Source organism: Natrix helvetica (assembly GCF_964273705.1).
Source record: "Natrix helvetica genome assembly, chromosome: 7".
Classification (NCBI taxonomy): domain Eukaryota; kingdom Metazoa; phylum Chordata; class Lepidosauria; order Squamata; family Natricidae; genus Natrix; species Natrix helvetica.
This window is the reverse complement of record NC_138558.1, coordinates 42,416,349-42,435,867: the sequence shown is the minus strand read 5'-3', so window position 1 is coordinate 42,435,867 and position 19,519 is coordinate 42,416,349. Positions and strand designations below refer to the sequence as shown.

General features: G+C 39.0%; 1 protein-coding gene across 7 annotated transcripts in view; it reads left to right on the top strand.

Annotated features, from left to right (window-relative positions):
* The first annotated feature begins 2,139 nt into the window (after window positions 1–2,139).
* FGL1 (fibrinogen like 1) overlaps window positions 2,140–19,519 on the top strand; it is a 34,326-nt gene continuing 16,946 nt past the window's right edge. The window contains exons 1-4 of one of the 7 annotated variants that reach the window (XM_081958869.1): window positions 2,140–2,203; window positions 6,807–6,882; window positions 16,060–16,240; window positions 19,322–19,481. In XM_081958869.1, coding sequence (XP_081814995.1) covers window positions 6,817–6,882; window positions 16,060–16,240; window positions 19,322–19,481 — 407 coding nt within the window. In that variant the 5' untranslated portion in view covers window positions 2,140–2,203; window positions 6,807–6,816. Of the gene's footprint in view, window positions 2,286–6,002; window positions 6,019–6,110; window positions 6,131–6,806; window positions 6,883–7,228; window positions 7,319–7,823; window positions 8,214–8,346; window positions 8,583–16,059; window positions 16,241–19,321; window positions 19,482–19,519 lie in introns of those variants that run through there. The other 6 variants (XM_081958868.1, XM_081958870.1, XM_081958867.1 and 3 more) reach the window with 6 other exon arrangements.

Genomic DNA, 19,519 nt, shown 5'->3' with positions numbered 1-19,519 from the left:
TGGCCCTTTGCCTGGCTTCCGTGGATGACTCTGCTTAACTGATAAAAAAAGGCTCTAAAAAAGCGCCCTCTACTATGAGACAGGAGAACTGCGTGCCTACCCTATGTCAGGAATTTTTAGGCTTTTAAACCTTGCTTAACTCTGCTCGAGTGATCATAACATGCCTAAAATCAGACTAGAGGAGGCATGCGGTTCTCCTGCCTCATAGTAGAGGGCGCTTTTTTAGAGCCTTTTTTTAAACAAGTTAAGCAGAGTCACCCATGGTGAGGCAGCAACTAGCTCAGCTTTTTCCTTTTACATTTTTTTTCTTTTCATGATGAGAGCGTTGAGGCTGTGCCTCACTTGTCTCACCTGACTGCACATCACTGGGAAGAATTGATCCTAAAAAAGAGGCTGCAAATGTAGATAAATAGCTTTCATTTCTACAGCTGCTTATTAGAATATCTGTCTGTCAACAGAAGAAACCTCAATCAGTTGCAATTTTTAAAAACCGAAAATAAAAATAAATAAAAGTATCATTTTACAACCTGATATTCTCCTCACGTGTTGGTCTTTAACCCAAATGGGGCCACTATAGCCAAAGATCCACCATCAGCAGACCATGTGTTGGATTGCAGTCTTACATGGTCTTCTTTGGAATACTTTTAAGCTCTGCTCAGTTCTTTAAAAAATTGCCTTTCACATCCCACAGTTAGGGGCCAAGGGGAAAATGTAAACCAATTAATTTGCAACAGATCGTGCAAAAATTGATTCGGACAAGGACTGAGCAACTCTTTTTGTATAAATGTTGATCTCTGCATTTTTCACCGTAGCTCACAACAATTTCAAATTTTGCAGACCAGAAGAACTAAACCTCTGAAAAAATAAGTAAGTAAAATTTCAAAGTGTTATTTAATATAAACAAGGCAATATTCTAGTCTGTAGAACTCTGAAGGGCAAGACATGTAACTTTAGCTTGCAAACACAGAACATTTACCAAATCTTGGAATGCTGCCAAATGCAATACTAAAGCAAGACCAGCACACTTAAAAACAAATTACGTAAGAAAAAAATTCTGATGAAGAAAATCTTTTACTGGAAATAGCCAAATAAATTTGGAAAGATCTGTTGATCTTTAGTAACTCTTGATTGCCATGTTACTGCATTTAATTGCTAAGAAGCAATTAAAAACACAGTCTGTATAATGAAGAGAGCAACCACTTTTTACTTCCTTACTAAAAACATTTCTAAGGGATGAATAACACAATCCTATAAATACTTTCTGAGAAGTGCAACTTCTTTGCTCCTAGAAATTGTATTTTTGTGTAATGTTTCAGCCCGTTTAGAATGTAGAAAAAAGGCCAGAGGCAGCTTTCCCCCACTACTTCCTCACTTATGAATAGATTGTTGCTTTGCATTTTTCATAGGTATACACATTCAATATCATGACTGCATACTAAAAAATTGTCCTATAATTACTGATCACCAAATAAAGAAAGTTTACAAAAACTGGTTCACAAATGGAGTACCCCAGGCCCCATTAACAGTAGCATATAGAAACTATAGTGAACTGGACTGGAAGCTGAAGTTTAGGCTACTGATAAGACATGTGACTGTCACCGCCATTCTTGAGAACTGGGGTTCACATCACACATAGGCATGCAATGCTCTTACCTTCGCTACCGGTTTTGCTCACATGCGGCGCTTCTGCACATGCGCAGACCATCTGTGATGATGTCTGGGCAGGTGGGCAGAGCCTCCCGCCACCACTTCCGGTTCTCTTGAACTGGGGCGAACTGGCAAAATACCACCTCTGGTCACACAGCATACTAAAGTATAACCAAACCATATTTTTGTGTAGTTTGCCAGCAAGAGACATCATTTGTTTTCCAGCTTTATCGAATACTTTTGCTCAACAACACAATAAAGAGAGTTTCCCATTCTCTCTTTTTCCGAAATAACAGCCTGCAATGAGATCGATGTCTAACCAAATTCTGTCTAAAATTCTCTTATGAAAAAGAAATTGATCCTTACAAAAAAAAATACACACACTGGGTGAAGATGATTCTATTAGCACTGTCTTTATAACTGTCAAGCCTAGCTTCTCCAAACATTCCTCGCTCCTGACTCATTATAGTTTGAACAGTTAACAAATAAAAGCAAAAAAAGATTCTGGGGAAAACTTGGATCAGCTCTGAAGATACTAACTTTCCAGTTTTCAGTGGTAAAACAAGCAGGTTTTTTTTCGAATAGAAGTGATGTATTTTTACTAGCTGGCAAGGATGAAGGTGGTGGAATGAAGGAAGGTAGGTTGCAATTCTAAAGTATGTTTCCTAGAACTTTTAAAATAAGTTCAGAAGAAATCTCAAGTAAATTCACATCAGACTGAATTGATAGCATTGCATCTTGCCGTTGAGGCAAGCATTGGAGACTATTTTGCAAAGAATGTGAATGCATTTCCATATACAATAATAGGAAAAGCTTTTTTTTTTTGCCCATCACTGTGTAAACACTAATCTATTATGCAGCCTTCAGGCACATAATTTGACTTGAAGGCTATATAATTGAGAAGAGGCAAGTCTCCTATAAAAAAAAACCCACCAAGATCCTTGCCTGTCATTACTACAACTGACTGGAAGCTGATTACGATATGCTTTCACTGTATATGTTGGAATTGTCCAGACTTGGGAATTACCCAATCTTTTTCAATTAGATAATTAAATGTAAAGTTATTTGATATTGCTGGATTAAAATGATACTGTTGATCTAATATAAGCATGATCTTGACACAAACTGTAAAATGTGCATAGCAATTAAATTGTTACATCTATATCTATCAGATTAATTATATCTAAAATTAAAAGAGACAACAAGCCTTTTGAAATATTATTTGCATCTTGTTTCAGAACGATAAACATTAAAATTGTATTCATATTTATATACCCTTCAGCATGGTGTTTTTTTTTAGTTTGATGTGGCTATTTTCCATATATGCAGTATTTGTTTTTTAATTAAAAATGACTCATCAGAAAAAGAGAAATGGTTGCTGTTGTTACTATTACACTATGCAATTTTCTTCTACCATTCTCTGGCTTTACACATTCTTGGATGCGTTTCAAAAAGATTTTGAAAATTGATTTATTCAATGCAGCAGACTAATTGGTGGAAGGGTGGTGAGCAGATAATCGCCAAGACAGGAAAACGGCTTTTCTCTAAATTCTATTAGTAAAGTTAGAGGGTTGGTAGGTTTATATTGAACATTGTATGGTATATTTTCACTGTAACTATAAATACGTTATGATTTACATTGCTTGTGTTCCTTTTATGCAATATAAATTGCAATTTAATTCTAAGTCAGAAAGAATCTATTAACAACTTTTCTAGCTGTGGGATTTCGAATACTCATTCCCCTTTCCTGTTTTATTTAGCATCTTCAAAAATCTGATGGGTGATATATCATCAGATGATTCCTGCTCCAGAGTTCTACTATGAACCAAATGGGAGATATATCACTAGTAGGAGTCATGAGTGTAGGATGGGGAGGAACCAGGGGTGGGATTCTACTGGTTCGGCCCGGTTCAGGCAAACCGGTAGCTCCAAAGATCAACTGAGAGCAAACTGGTTCACTCTGACCTTCAGAGTGGATTGCTGCACCTCAGCTGTTTTCCAGTGCACTATCCACGCTCACGTCAGGTGCGCATGTGAGCAAAGCGCGCACTCAGCAAACCGATTGTTAAACCAGTAGGATCCCACCCCTGGCGGGAACAGTTTCAGACTAAAGCCAAGCAAAATGGAATGGTGGCTAATCCAGAAACCAATTGATTCCAGGACTGTATCAACATTAACCATTGGGGGTTGTGGTTCCTCTGAAAGAGTAGGGTCACAACGTAGGTGCAAGTAGAGGCTCTCGCCCGCAGGAGTTTTGCCCCATTTTGGCTGATGTGTCACTTGCAGTCTTTCCTGAAGTAGGAGGTACTGAGATCAGCTTCTCACACCCATATCACTTCTCAGATAGATTACTGCAATTCATTCCCTGTATACAGTAGCTTCTCTTAAAGACCCTCTACAGACATCAAGTGTATGTTTACATCAAGCATATTATTATCTGGTACCAGGAGCAATGAGTTTTTGGGGAAGTAGAATCTCCCTATCCATTGCACACAAATAACGTGCCTGCTATGGATTCCTAAACCTGGGGTGCCCAACAATGAAGAACGGTTGCAGGAACTAGGTATGTTTAGCTTAAGAGAAAGAAGGACTAGGGGAGACATGATAGCAGTGTTCCAATATCTCAGGGGTTGCCACAAAGAAGGGGGAGTCAAGCTATTCTCCAAGGAACCTGAGGACAGAACAAGAAGCAATGGGTGGAAACTAATCAAGGAGAGAAGCAACTTAAAACTGAGGAGAAACTTCCTGACAGTTAGAACAATTAATCAGTGGAACAGCTTGCCTCCAGAAGTTGTGAATGCCCCAACACTGGAAGTCTTTAAGAAGATGTTGGATAGTTATTTGTCTGGAACGGTATAGGGTTTCCTGCCTAGGCAGGGGGTTGGACTAGAAGACCTCCAAGGTCCCTTCCAACTCTACTATTGTATTGTATTGTACTGTATTGTATTGTAACAATAGGAGTATCAAAACAGGCATTCTCAGCATGGGCTCCTCATCTCTACACCATCCTGTGTCAGAAATAAGACTGTCTCCTTTCCCAATGATATTCCAGAGGCTAATTGAACCCTGCTTATTCTGGAAGGCCTGGGAAGAGCACACTATTCAGAGAAAGCAGGGCCATGAGTGAGTGTTGATGAAGGATATTATTCTATTATCTTTATTATTTCTGTACTATTAAGTTTGTATTTTATATTGTTTATTTTATCAAACATATCACTGCGAACTGCTTAGGTATAAACTAGATGTTCCTATTGCCATGCAAATGCTTCCATTTGTCATAGTGGCTATTGTTTCCTCATCATGAAAAGCAGTGTATGAATCTCTTAATAAAAAAATACCTGGGTAGAGCAGTGGTGGGTTGCTAACTGTTTAGTACCTGTTCGCTCATGCTTGGGCACACAGGCGGGTGGGAGGACCCTCCCACCACCCCATTACTGGTTCGGCCAAACCAGGCCGAACCAGGGTCAACCCACCTCTGGGATAGAGTCTTCTGTAGATATTTTCATATGATATTTCCAGATCAGTTTTATGTGGCACTCAATAACTCCCAGAAATGGAAATTTGGACACTTCACAACTTTAACACCTATTTCTGAGTTGCAATCTGACATAGCCTGTATTGTAATAGTAGCATTTTAATAGCATAATAGCAGTATAATAAATATGGTTAAAATAAGTTCCATTGTATCTATATGGGAGAAAGTGCTAGAAGATTAGTATTTGATGTTATATATACTATATAACAAATCCCCACTATATTTGATATTATGTAAGATTATTTAGCTTTTCTTGCAAATGATATTTTCTTTTGCAAATATCAATGCATAACAAAATACCACCAACCCTAGTTAATACATGACGAGCTGTAGCTGTGTTTTTCAGATTAATCTGGCAACTTAATGAGGCACTGTAGGCTGTTGTTCCATTTCACTAATTATAGACTTTGATACCATTTGGTTTATTGTTTTGCTATCACCTATAATAATGAAACTCATTAGCAAATAAATAAATCATTATTTAGTCAGCACAATTTAAATGTGCGTTCTAATGTCTTTAGCTTGAACATCAGAACTTCCCCAAATAGCTATGTGCCTTTAATTTATCCACAGTGAAAATTTTATTGGATTGCAACTGAGAGAATATTTTGGGATCTGAGAAAACGTACATAGAGATCCATAATAATCTTCTCAAGTAGATAAACCATTATCATATTAACTTTGTAAGATCAATTGATTGGACAATCTGAGGAGCCATCTCTCCCCGATGGGACTAGCCCACCCCACTTGCATCAGCGGGAGAGACCTGCTACAGATCCCATTGGGCAGGTTCAAAGAAAAGAGCCTTTCCTGCTGTGACCACTCAATCATTGAAGGTGAGAACTGCCCCTACACTTTCGGCCTTCTGGAAGGATACTAAAACTTAGATTTGTCAGTTGGCCTGGGGCTCCAAGGAGGGAGTGATCACTACTGGAGGTAGCAGATGGGGTAAGACAACCTCATGTGCCCTGGGAAACTGTTCTTTCTGTTTCTGGTGCTCTCGCATGTGCACACCGAGGAGGTGGTCTTGCAGTTTCTGGCACTCCTGCAAGTGCACACACTCCATTTCGGCACTTAGTGCTGAAAAAGTTCACCAACACTGCTCTGTACTTTGTAAATCATGAGTTATGTTTATGTAGCATAATGTGGGAGCCCAACCAATTGTGATTTACTCACCAATGAGTTATTCAAGGTATACAGTTCAAGTCTTCAAAGACCACATCAGTTAATAAATATATAGTTTAAAATGCATTTCAGTTGATAAAGAAGTCATAAAATGCTATCTTATCTAACACAGGTAGATCCCAATACCCTTTAGGGCTGTAGCATTAATTTTTTGAAAAAAAAATAAACTATAATTTCTTTTTCCAGAGTGATATCTGGTTAAGAAACATTTTTAACCTTAAATTTGTCTTAAGATATGCTTTATTTTTCCTATCGCCTGAAAATTGGCTAGAACCTGGAAGTAATCTGATTTCTATCACTATATATCTCCACCCTATCAAGACAATGAAGAGCCAATGGGAAAACAACCAACTAATCCCTAATGGCTCCTACACAGTGCCAAGTGCTAAGAATTTATGCTTGCATTTCAGCTGACAAACAATGCTGGTTTTCTTTGCAGGTTCATCAAAATGGAAAAGTGGAGTTTATTTTACTTACTACTTCTACACATAACAATCATATGCCTCCTCGACTCGGTAAGTTTTACTCTTTGCAAGAAAGCTTCTATATATTTTTTTAAAAGAGAGGAGCGAAGTGAAAAAGCCACACATAAGTTGTATTCACAAAGGGGATGTAGTGATCCAGAAATGAGCTGGATAGAACAGATTCTGCTAAGTAATTAAAACCGTGTTTGATTTTTAAAAGCAACTGGCACAGGGAAGAGTACAAAACCTGAATTTGCAGGTTTTATCTGACGATAGCATCCCTTTGAGCCTTAAAGATTGGGCAATTTCAAAGTTTTATTATATTTTTGTAACTTTGGTGAAATGCTTAGAGGTAAAGTGGAACTTTAAGCTTTGCCTCTCTAGTTCTCGTTAGCTTTTTCACAAATAGGACCTTAACAAAAAAGTGGTTCAGTTTAACTTCTTCCTTCATCTCTTGCTCATGCCAGCAGAGGGCAGGTGCTCCCTGGTAGTTATGAACATTCTTACTTTGCTTTCTCATTTTGTTCTCATTCCCCCTTTGTGTCAGATGTAAGTCTTGGTGTTATATGTTTCTAAACTAGCTCTGTTTCCTATCCCAATCTAGTTTCTTTCATTCCATTACTTCTCCTGTGTCTACATTGCCTGACTTTTAAGTTTGGGGCTAGTTACACCATAACCATCATCAGCATAACTCAACGAGACTTTTTTCCTATCCCTACCCAAAATCTAAAGGTCTACCTATTTCTCATATGTAACAAGTCCTATTTCTTATGTTCTGCATACTAGCTATTAATCATTCAATTTTAATTTTTTCCCATCTTCCTTGCAAATCACTAGATTGCATAAATGTAAATTAGCTACAGTATATAGATGTCATTTATTGGAGCAATCTAGTGTCAAAAGGGGAGTTACCAACAAAATCATTTGTTACATGTGGTTTATAATATTTTCCATTGTTTTTGCAATAAGAACTTACAAAAACAATGAAAATATTATAAACCATATGTAACAAATGATTTTGTGGGTAACTCCCTTTTTGACACTACATCAATAGTAGAAAAATCTTAAGTTTGGTTGCTAATAATTATTCATTTATAATGTTCTTAGAACATGCTGACTGTGTGTTCCTTTACTGTGTTAGTAAAAGCTTACCTCAAGCAATCATCAGAAGGAACTGTTTTGTCCTTGAATAGTATAACTAGATTTTACTATTATTATCTTGGCGGTCAATGAACATAGGGTTAGAATTAAAATGTAAGAGGTGTGGATATGGTTTGAGACATAAAGAAATATCTTTGTTATTGTTTGTAATTGTCCGGATGCTGAAGTCCAAATTCTTCATTCCAAATTATCAGCATTTGTATTTGCCTTACGGAGCTCATGTAAGAAAAAAAGAAACTTTTTGTAAAATATTGCATCTACTTGGATGTAATTTTTAGCTTGTAATTGGCCATATAAGTTATAAAAGCATGTGTGTGTTTATCAGTCATAGCAGCTGGGAGAAACATGCAGTTATATGCCTGAAAACCAAAGAGTTTGACAACAGCTGTTTAATATCTTGCTTTGAATTTAGATATTTTTTTAAAAAATGTACTTAGTAAAGCAGGCTGACTCAGTTACAATCTGTTTCCAATTAGTGATCTAGCCACAACCTAAATAACATCCCACCCAATGTTTTTGTTTTGCATTTTAAAGGATGTTAAGGGACTATCCTCAATCACTTTAAAATTTAGAATTCTGTAGTCTTCCAGGTAAGTGGCTTTAATTCCACTTACTTGTGAAATATACAGTAGAACAAAAAAATGGATATTTTTTGTTCTAAATTTTTGGTGCATGGAATTTGCAGCAGATTTCTGTTATGGTATTTGTAAACGTGCAGAAAATGTATTTTTCCAGACGAAGCAAATGTAGCATTCTCAACTCAAGAAGCCTGGTGTTGCCCTTAAGTGACTTGTTTAAAGATCAACAAGGGGGTGAAAAGGGAGCTGGTGATTATTTGTGATGTAATTTATTCAGATAGGTATTTGATCCCCTCCCTTTTTTATGCTTGGAGGCTTTGGGATTTGGTAAATTGTTCAGGAAAAATCCCAAAACTTTATTTAGAATTTTTATGTCAATAGTAAAAGCCCTAGTATATAAGAATATAAATGCAGAACTTCCACTTCAGATATGCTACCAATGATAGACAGCTAACACTTTTTTTCTTTGGGGGAGAAGGAAATGATTCTTTCTTTCTTTTTCTTTCTTTCTTTCTCTTTCTTTCTTTCTTTCTTCCATCCATCCATCCATCCATCCATCCATCCATCCATCCATCCTAAAACTGAAAGAATGGGATGAGAAACCCAGGAATGTGATTTTATTTAGGTTTATTGCCAAACATGCATTTTAATGCAAATTGAAAACTGACTTAACAGGGAAACATGATAAATTGTACATTCTCATTTGTCTCTAGCACGAAGTATATCAAACTATTTCACCAGCCAATCTTATTTTTTGTATCACAAGTGGGCAAGGAGAAAAGTGTCTGAGGAGAGGCTGTGGGGAGAAGGGAAGTGATATTATAACTCTGATGTAAAAACTGGATATTCCACCTCGTTTCAGGTGGAAATTTCTTGCAGTTAAAAATTACTTTTCACCATTATCTTTTCAATGTTCCATTGCATTCTAACAAAAATATTGTTTTTAATGTGTTAAGAAGTTCATATTTAAGAAAGAAAGATAAAAATGCTCCTGCTTCCTTGGATGTTTTACAATTGGACAGTCAATACAGTGAGCACCTGTGTTTTTTAAAATCCCAGGATAGATGGGATATGGTCTATCCCAAGGATAGACCATAATCAGCTATCAAATACTGAGGGGTGGCAAGCTGTGGAATTCTGGCAGTTGAGATTCACAAGTTTTAAAAGTTTTTAAGATTGGACAACCCTGACCCAGAGCAGCTAATAGATTAGTCTGTGTCTACTGTATATGTGTGTATGTGTTGTTTTTGTGAGGTTAGGTTACTATTATAATGCTGGTAATGTGTTAAGAGCTTTAATTTGGAATTTTTATTGTTTAGTTATTTGCTAGCCATATAGGATTGTTTAATGTGATAGGGATGATCATATCAAATTTTCAGATAAGTAACAGAACAATCCTCGATCAGCCTCAGAATTAATTTTCTTCCAGTTTTGGCATTCTTATTGCAGTCTTGAGAATTGAAGAGACCCATTTGCTGTTTAATAATATTTCTTTTTGGCATGAAGCTCATGGGTTCCCAACCTGTCGTTCAATAGGAAAAAGTCAATTTCCTGTCATGCTTGTTTCATTAGACTAGGACTCCTTCCAAATAAGTATTTATTGACCTTCATTTTCCGAGGTTGCAGGCTTGCCTATTTTCTCAAAGCTGTTTCCATCTTTTTTTTCTAGTGACAAAAGTACATTAAGAGATGGAAGAATGACATTTTTGCCACAGGGTATTCCTCTTTCTGCATTTTCTCGTCCATCACAGAAAAACCTGTTCCTTATGCTAACCCAGCAATACAATTAGCCGCAGGAAAACTGCCTTTTATACAGATTGTAAAAACATTAGCAAAGCTTCTTTGGACTGTCATTGTGCCTCTCCCTCCAGGATGGCTGACCAACCGCACTCAACGTGTAGTCCTCAATGGAACTGCATCTACATGGAGGGAGGTATGCAATGGAGTACCCCAAGGCTCTGTTTTAGGCCCAGTACTCTTCAACATCTTCATCAATGATCTGGATGAGAGGATAAATGGGGAACTCATCAAATTTGCAGATAACACCAAGATGGCAGGAATAGTCAACACTCCAGAAGATAGGCTTTAGATACAGAAGGATCTTGACAAACTTGAACATTGGGCACTATCTAACAAAACAAAATTCAATGGTGAAAAAAGTAAGGTTCTACATTTAGGCAAGAAAAACAAAATGCACAGGTACAGTATAGGTGGTACCTTGCTCAACAGTAGTAACTGTGAGAGGGATCTTGGAATCCTAGTGGACAACCATTTAAATATGAGCCAGCAGTGTACAGCAGCTGCCAAAAAAGCCAACACAGTTCTAGGCTGCATAAACAGAGGGATAGAATCAAGATCACTTGAAGTGTTAATACTACTTTATAATGCCTTGGTAAGACCACACTTGGAATACTGCATTCAGTTTTGGTCGCCACGATGTAAAAAAGATGTGGAGACTCTAGAACAGGGGTGGCGAACAAGTTCGACAAAAAGAGCCAAAATTTTAAACTGTGAGAGTCAGAGAGCCACACCACGCAGTGACCTGCCAAAACAGACCCGGAAGCAATGTTCCCTCTAATTTTTTTTCGATGTGAGCAGAAAAGTATAGTGTTTGAGCGGCACATTTTCATGCCTGAGCACCCGAATTTTTTTCACAGATGTCACCTAAGACAACAACGAAATCAGTATTATTTGAAACTCAAAGTTATGTTTCTTCAAGGTACCCGCTTAATTCAAAGTGTTATATAATATCAGTATCACTTAACAACGCTCCTGCTTAGCAACCAAAATGTTGGCTCAGAAACTCTGGCATTTGAAGCACGCAACTCTTAAAGCTGTCAAGTTACAAGACCCTTGCACCCCTAACCCTTTAGGGAAAAAAACCCCCAGGGGTCTTCAAACCTGACAGCTTTAACACTTGTGGACTTCAACTCCCAGAATTCCTCCTCCAGTCATGTTGCAGCGACGTCATCTGCGTGGATCTGCTCCATCTTTGCTTTCTTCATTGTGGGCAGGGCTTCTGCTGAAGATGCCAACGAGTACGAGTTGCCACCAGAATAACTGCTGCTACCTCCTCCTCCTCCTCCTCCAACAGAATCACCAGATTTGCTCCTGATCTCAGCGCTGGGTTACCTCTGCCCCCTCCCCCTCCTCCGTGCTTTTGAGGAGCCATGATGCTTTTTTTCCCCTGCTCCCCCCCGCCTTCCTACTGGCTCCTGCAGCCTCATGGCTCCTCAAAAGCACGGCGGAGGAGGAGGAGGGGGCAGGGGTAACCCAGCACTGACTGAGCTCAGCTGCTCCGAACGGAGGGGAGGCGCCGCTGCCACGCACGGAGATGCCGGCTGGAGCTTTGGCGGCTTCATCTCAGCCGCAGCGCCGGGCGGCAAATCCGGCAGTGCTGCCTGTTAGAGGAGGATGAGGAGGAGGTGGCAGCAGTTCTTCCGGTGGCGGTGGGGGCTTTGGGGCTTCACAACTAGCCTCAGTCGCCCTGTGCTCCTCAAAGCAAGTCTGGGGAAGTCCTTTGCAGGCGCGGCCCGTTCTAACTGCCTGCAAAGGACCTCCCCAGCTTCCGAAAGGGAGCGCGCGATCCGAGCCACAGTATACTAAATAATGATAAGAGGCAAAGAGCCTCATTTATTTTGGCCGGGAGCCGCATGCGGCTCGCGAGCCGCGTGTTCGCCACCCCTGCTCTAGAAAGAGTGCAGAGAACAGCAACAAAGACTATTAGGGGACTGGAGGCTAAAACATATGAGGAACGGCTGCAGGAATTGAGCATGTCTAGTTTAATGAAAAGAAGGACTAGGGGAGACATGATAGCAGTGTTCCAATATCTCAGGGGTTGCCACAAAGAAGAGGGAGTCAAACTATTCTCCAAAGCACCTGAGGGCAGAATAAGAAGCAATGGGTGGAAACTAAGGAGAGAAGCAACTTAGAACTGAGGAGAACTTTCCTGACAGTTAGAACAATTAATCAGTGGAACGGCTTGCCTCCAGAAGTTGTGAATACCCCAACACTGGAAGTCTTTAAGAAGATGTTGGATAGCCATTTGTCTGAAATGGTATAGGGTTTCCTGCCTAGGCAGGGAGTTGGACTAGAAGACTTCCAAGTCCCTTCCAGCTCTGCTATTGTATTGTATTATATTGTATTGATGCTTTCCTTACTAGCTGCCTAATCTCAACACATTTTCTACTGCCGTAGATTGGATTGCACTGAATGGCAGGAATTAAATGCAAAACAAAAAATCTAAAATGCAACCCAAATATTTAAACAGTGAATATGCAGTCCATCTTGGTTCAGTCAATATGCCTCGAGCAATAAATACTTATTTAACACAGCCCAGAAATGAACGCCAAAGATGAGAAGGACTTGGTTTAAAAATAATCTTAATTTTCTTGTTACCAGTCTAACATATTCACTCATCGCTGCCTTCCTATTTAGTTCATTTCCTGCTGTTGTTCATCAACCCTGAATTATGTCTTGTAGAATGAAAAAAAGGAGGGAAAAAGCCTACCTCCAGATTAATCTTCTCTTTTACCACAAATAATAGCATGTACTGTATATAATAGTAGCATGCCTGTGGTAATTGCCTACTTTTAAGTCCAGCCAAACTTAATTAAGTTGAATGATGAGAAGGCTTATGTTTTAAAATGACCAATTTCAAATGCACAATTATAAGAAAATAATTTCTGGTGCTGTCACATTAATAGAAAGGGAACATTAACAGACGAATGTGATTTTGAACATGATGCATATATATGCAATATTTGTATAAAGCAAAGCAAAGCACCTTTGGCACTATATGTCTTTTTTTTTTTCAATCTCTGGAATTCCCACTGCAAATGTTGGAACTGAAAAATAACAATGTAAGCCAGAGACTGGTCTTTTGGGTCCTGTGGGCATATTTGGAATTTTTAGAGAATGTTTGAGGCATGTTCCATAACTGGTATGGTCAGTTCCTAAATTTGCAAAAGGCAAACTGGTTAGGTTATTGGAAATACAGATGACGCATGAAGGTTTTGTTGGGGAGTGTTCTAGTTTCCCCCTTTTAAAACCAATATTTTACAAATGTAGTACAGGGATCCTGGTGAAAACCAGGAGAAGGATATGACTTGGGAATGCTGGCAAGGTGGATCCAATAGTACTAGCTGTTAAGCAGCTTACAACTTACTGCTAATTGGGGGAAAGGGTTAGATTTATTCTGTCTGTATCCATATTGCCCTGGTGCAAAGGCACACCAGTGTTTCCAAAGTGCATGTCCTCAGGTTAACACCTGTATCTTACTGCCAGTTCACAGCTGAGGCAGATCATAAGTGAGTTGAGATCCTTCATTTCTGTAAGACGTGTTTCCTTTTTACTCTGGATATAGATCTTCTGTGGCACATGGAAGAAAAAAACAATTAAGATGATACGTTGGAGGTGGCAGAGTGTCGGTCGCAATTAGTCCTGCTTAGGACAGCTTTTTCTATCCTGTATCCTAGACTCAGCACCTTTACCCCAGTGCTGTTTTGGATATGAGGGAACCCCAGCTTCCGTAGCCACTTTTCTCTCTCTTTTTTAAATGTGCAGATTGACCTGCCAGTTGGCTGACCTAGTCCCTGGCTAAGTGCATGCAAACGAAACTATCATTCTAATATAAAAGATCCATTCTTGTGACTTTTGTGGCACGGCATTCCCTTCACAGTGCCTGCACTTTGCAACTCCCACATGGATCCTTACAGCAAACCTGCATTCTCAACATGGTTCCAGCAGCTGCATTTCAAAACTCAAAATGACCACTGGATAGTGGCCTGGATGCATAAAAATTGATTGCTGCTACCTTATAAAGATTTTGCAAAAGTTCTGTTAATTATAGATGATCACTGGGGAAAATCATTACTGTGTCTAAGGAACAATTACAGGGTTGTACATAGCAGTTAGGCTTTTCCTCCTGGATGGTGGATGGTGTTGAAAGGTCTGGAGCAGTGATGGCTAATCTGTTTGTCATTGTGTGCCGAAAGCGTGCATGTGTGCATGCACACCCATAATACAATGTGTGCGTGACCTCCCCATGACCCCTACACATCTCACTCCCCCCTGCATGCAAACGTGACCCCTGCACTCCCCCTGCCGCCCATGTGCATGCATGCATGACCCCCCTGCTCCCCCCACATGTGTGTGCAATCCCTACGCATGCGCCTGTGACCCCCACACATGCACCCACAATGCCCTGCGCATGAGCACGCATCTCCTGCATGCACCCCATTGCCCATGGATGCGTGGCAGAGACCCGAAAATCAGCTGGCTGGCGGGAGGCACACGCGCATGCTCAGTAGAGCTGAACTGGAGTGGCGGCTCGTGTGCCCGCAGATAGGGCTCTGGGTGCCACACCACCTGCGCGCCATCATGGGTCTGGAGTGTCAACTGACACCACCACCAATCATGGTCCTTGGAATATCACATGTTGAAGTTAAATGGATACCAATGCAGCAGACTCCTATTTTAGGAGTCTGTTTGAACAGGATTTGGAATGGCATGATTTTCTGCTGGCCTTGGAATGGGAATGCAGTAGAACAGTTGGGTGGATGTGCCTTTGTCTCTTCCACTTCCTTCTCTTTCTCTCGTCTTGTCTAATTGCTAATCTAATGTCACTCCCTTCTGTCTTTCTTTTCAGGCATAGAGCACATACTTTTTGACCTTCTTCCTGGTAGAATGTAGTTAACTAGGTCCTATACATATGAAGAATTTCCCATAAATAAATATCCTTTCTACTCTACTTAGGAAATCTGCTTAATTAAGTATTGTTCAGACCAGGTTCTGGTATTAGGCACTCTCACATGCACACATGATGATTACTCCATTCCTCCCTCCTCAATTGTCTTCAAAGCATGTCAATGATATTACTTACAATGCCCACTTTGGTGATATCAATCCACCAGTTATTCATAAATGCCTTTTATTTGGTACAAAAAGTTCTCTATTTCCAGAATAAGCTCTATGTCCCGAATTAGCATCAATTAAATATGAGAAAAATAGCATAAAACAAACAGGAAAATTAGAGAATGTATGTCATTTATCAACATTTTTACCTAGAATAACAAAAACAAGTTGTACACCCTGGTTTTCTATTAGTTCACTTGATATCACTTGAATCCTCTTGAAATTCTTTTGTCACTTTTAAAAAACAGAGTCAAGGAAAGGTTTTCTAACACACATATATATCTTGAAAATATATGTGTGTTAGAAAACTATGCATCTTGAAAATCCCCCAATTATTTTTAGCTCTATATTTGTTGCTTAGGCACCTTTTTAGGAACAAAAGGAATCTGCCCTATACACTTTTCCTAAATAACTGGGAGCAATAAACAAGAACTTAAAAGCTCAGCTATCTATTAAGAAAGAACATTCTATATTACCTGAATGTAATAGAATCTTGTAGGAACTGGTTATGAACTGACACTGAAGTACTTAGCAACACACTGATGAGCCCCCGTCTTTCCTCTCCTTCCTGAAGACTGTAGGAAGTTGTTTCCAAGAGCAGCTGAGACTCCAGGCCCAAGTGAGACTACTGGAACACAGTGTGAAGCAACAACAGGCAAGAATTGTGAACCTCTTAATGGAGAGGGATATACAGAGCAGAGATAAAGAAGGTGAAAACGCTGTCATCAACCTGGGAGAAGAAACAAAGTACAAAGGTTAGAAATAAATGTCATCTTTGGTCTCCAGGTGGGCTCAAAGCATTCCTTTTACAAACCTGGGGGATGATCAAAATTTAGAATCCATACCATGCCTTCAACTTCTACACTTTACATAGGACAATCTGTTTTGAATGGTTTGCTGCCGTCATTTCAACTTTTCAACTATATACAGTAAACATTACATATGCCTATATATGTATAGATATAGGCATAGGTAAAGGTGAACCTTTCCAGTGTGTCTGGTTCTAGGGGGTGGTACTCATGGCCGTTTCTTAGCTGAGCGAGCCAGCATTGTCTGAAGACATTTCCAGGGTCCTGTCGCCAGCCTGACTGTATGCTGAGGCACATGGAGCACTGTTTCCAACTAACTTCTGAGCCATTGTGCGCACACACGCGCACACGCACTCACAAACACACATCATCAACCTATAGTGTAGTAAACTTCAAATCACGGTTTGTCATGAATTATTCCATCAGACATTATTTCCCAATTTGGATATTGCACCAACTGTAGTAAAACTTAACAGCTTGTCATAATGATTGAAATTAATGAACGCTCAAATTACATGAAGCAAAAAGAATATATTTAAACTTAACCCCAATGTATAGATAGAATTACATGTAGCCAACTCAATAGTATACAAAGAATTGGTGATAGGAGACTTATTATATACACTATATATATATATATATATATATATATATATATATATATATATATATATATATATATATATATATATATATATATATATATATATATATATATATATATATATATATATATATATATATATATATATATATGTTTTCTGAGGTTTTCGCGGGTGTTTGTATGTATGTCTTTGGTTGTTCGGGTTTTCTCACCAGCTGAAATCCCTCTGCAACTCAGACTAACACAAGCACAACCAGGCCCCCACCCAAACAGAACACGACCCCATCCAATCAGAGCACAGCCAAACTCCCATCCAAACAGAGCACAGCCAAGACCCCTACCAATCAGAATACACCTCCACCCAATCAGAATGCAGCCAAGCTCCCACCCAATCAGCACAAACCCCCACTGGCAGTTAAAAAGAGGAACCGGCTGAGATCTCACATTGCTCCTGGAAGCACCAAGCCAGAAGCACCAAGCCGGAAGCAGCAGCCTGAAGATGATGAATGAGACTTCATCGAAACGTCGTGAAGATACTTCCAATTCTACGCGGGAGAAAACCCGAACAGCCAAAGACATATATATATATATATATATATATATATATATATATATATATATATATATATATATATATATATATATATATATATATATATATATATATATATATATATATATATATATATATATATATATACATACACACACACACACACACACACACACACACACACACACACTATATTGCCAAAAGTATTCTTTCACCCATCCACATAATCAGATTCAGTTGTGAGTATTGGCAGTATAGTGTATCTTGAATTTTTCCAGTAGCTTTCATAAACCAATGGTTCGGGCAAGGCAGAACATTGAACGAGAGTAAACAAGACAATTAATGAAGGTTGCCCAAGTATTATAGTATGGGCTAACCCAAACTTTAGTTCTATGTTTGAATTTAATGCAATTTCAGTAAGTAACTAGCAGTCATTCTAGCCAACTTGCATAAGCTTTGTGTTCTTTCATTGAATGGTTCAGTGAAGAGATCCAGCAACCAGGTTCTATTAAAACCATTGCTTCTGACTGTTCTGTGCTACAACCACAACTCTGTTAAGTATTTCCTTAGTTCTGCCCAGAGGTGGTATTCAGCAGGTTCTAACCAGTTCTGGTGAACTGGTAGTGGAAATTTTGAGTAGTTCAGAGAACTGGCAAATACCACCTCTGACTGGCCCCACCCCCATCTATTTGCTGCTTTTCTAGTCCCAACTGATCAGAGTCCCAGCTCATCAGCTGGGTCTTCTTTTGTTGTCCTGCATAGGACAAGAGAGGTGTAAAGCAGGTTAGTGGGGTAGGGAGGGAATGGAGATTTTAGAGTATCCATCCCCCAGGAGTGGGGAGGGAATAGGGATTTTGCAGTATCGTTTCCCTGCCACACCCACCAAGCTAGTCCCACAGAACCAGTAGTAAATAAAATTTGAATCCCACCACTGGTTCTGCCTTATGATCCTTTTGCTATCAGGCGAGATCAGCTTTTATTAGCAATTTATGGCTATTTTGTTCCCTATTTCTTCCAGCACTAATTCATCTTCCACTCCTTATGGTAAAGGAATGCAATTATCCAATTGACTCATAAGCAGAATCAATATCGTTAACTTTTGAAGATTAACTATGACCTATATCAGGGGTGTCCAAACTTGGGAACTTTAAGACTTGTGGACTTCAACTCCCAGAATTCCCCAGCCAGCTGGCTGGGGAATTCTGGGAGTTGAAGTCCACAAGTCTTAAAGTTCCCAAGTTTGGACACCCCTGACCTATATTAAGCCAAAGAGATATGCATTTGCCAGCTATACCATTTTAGAAGACTCTTAGCAATTCTTTAGATGAGGAATGATCAGTTTTATCCAGGCTAATAGAAGTGCAATCCCATCTTGTTTTGTTTTTGTTTGTTTGCCTCTTTATTGCTGTTAACTTTTTATCAAGACAAAAACTTATAGACAAAGATTTATAATGTTGAACATGCAAATTATCCAGGGGTTGGAAAGGACCAAAATACATAGATGTATGCATATGTGCCCTCAAGAAGTATATTTTAAAAATATTCAATATTTTCCCCCAAAAAAATTGTAAGTTCAAATACATATTATATGCACTTATAAATGGTGACTAGAATTAAATAAAGACATCCTTCATTGTATGGGTTTTCTTTATTGTTCAGTTTTTCAACGTTTAATATTATGTAACTAAAAAAAGACACATAAAAAGAATAAACGAGACCCTTTGGCAAGAAGCAGTATATGATCCGTGAATGGCATTTGCCTCATTGAATTAAAATTTGTGCAGGTATACCATCTGATATTTTATAGCAGGAAGGAGAATGTGATTAAACTGTATTTTTAAAAATCCATTGATGTTTTGCTGTGATTCAGATTGTGCTGAGATCTATCAGGCTGGTCATACACAAAGTGGATTTTACAAGATGAAGCCTCTGAAGAGCCCCAGTGGATTCTTTGCCTACTGTGATATGGCAGAAGGAGGTGGGTGGACAGTCTTTCAGAGACGATCAGATGGGAGTCAAAATTTTAATAGGTAAGAAGAGAATATTGTAGTTCAGGGTTGAACTATGA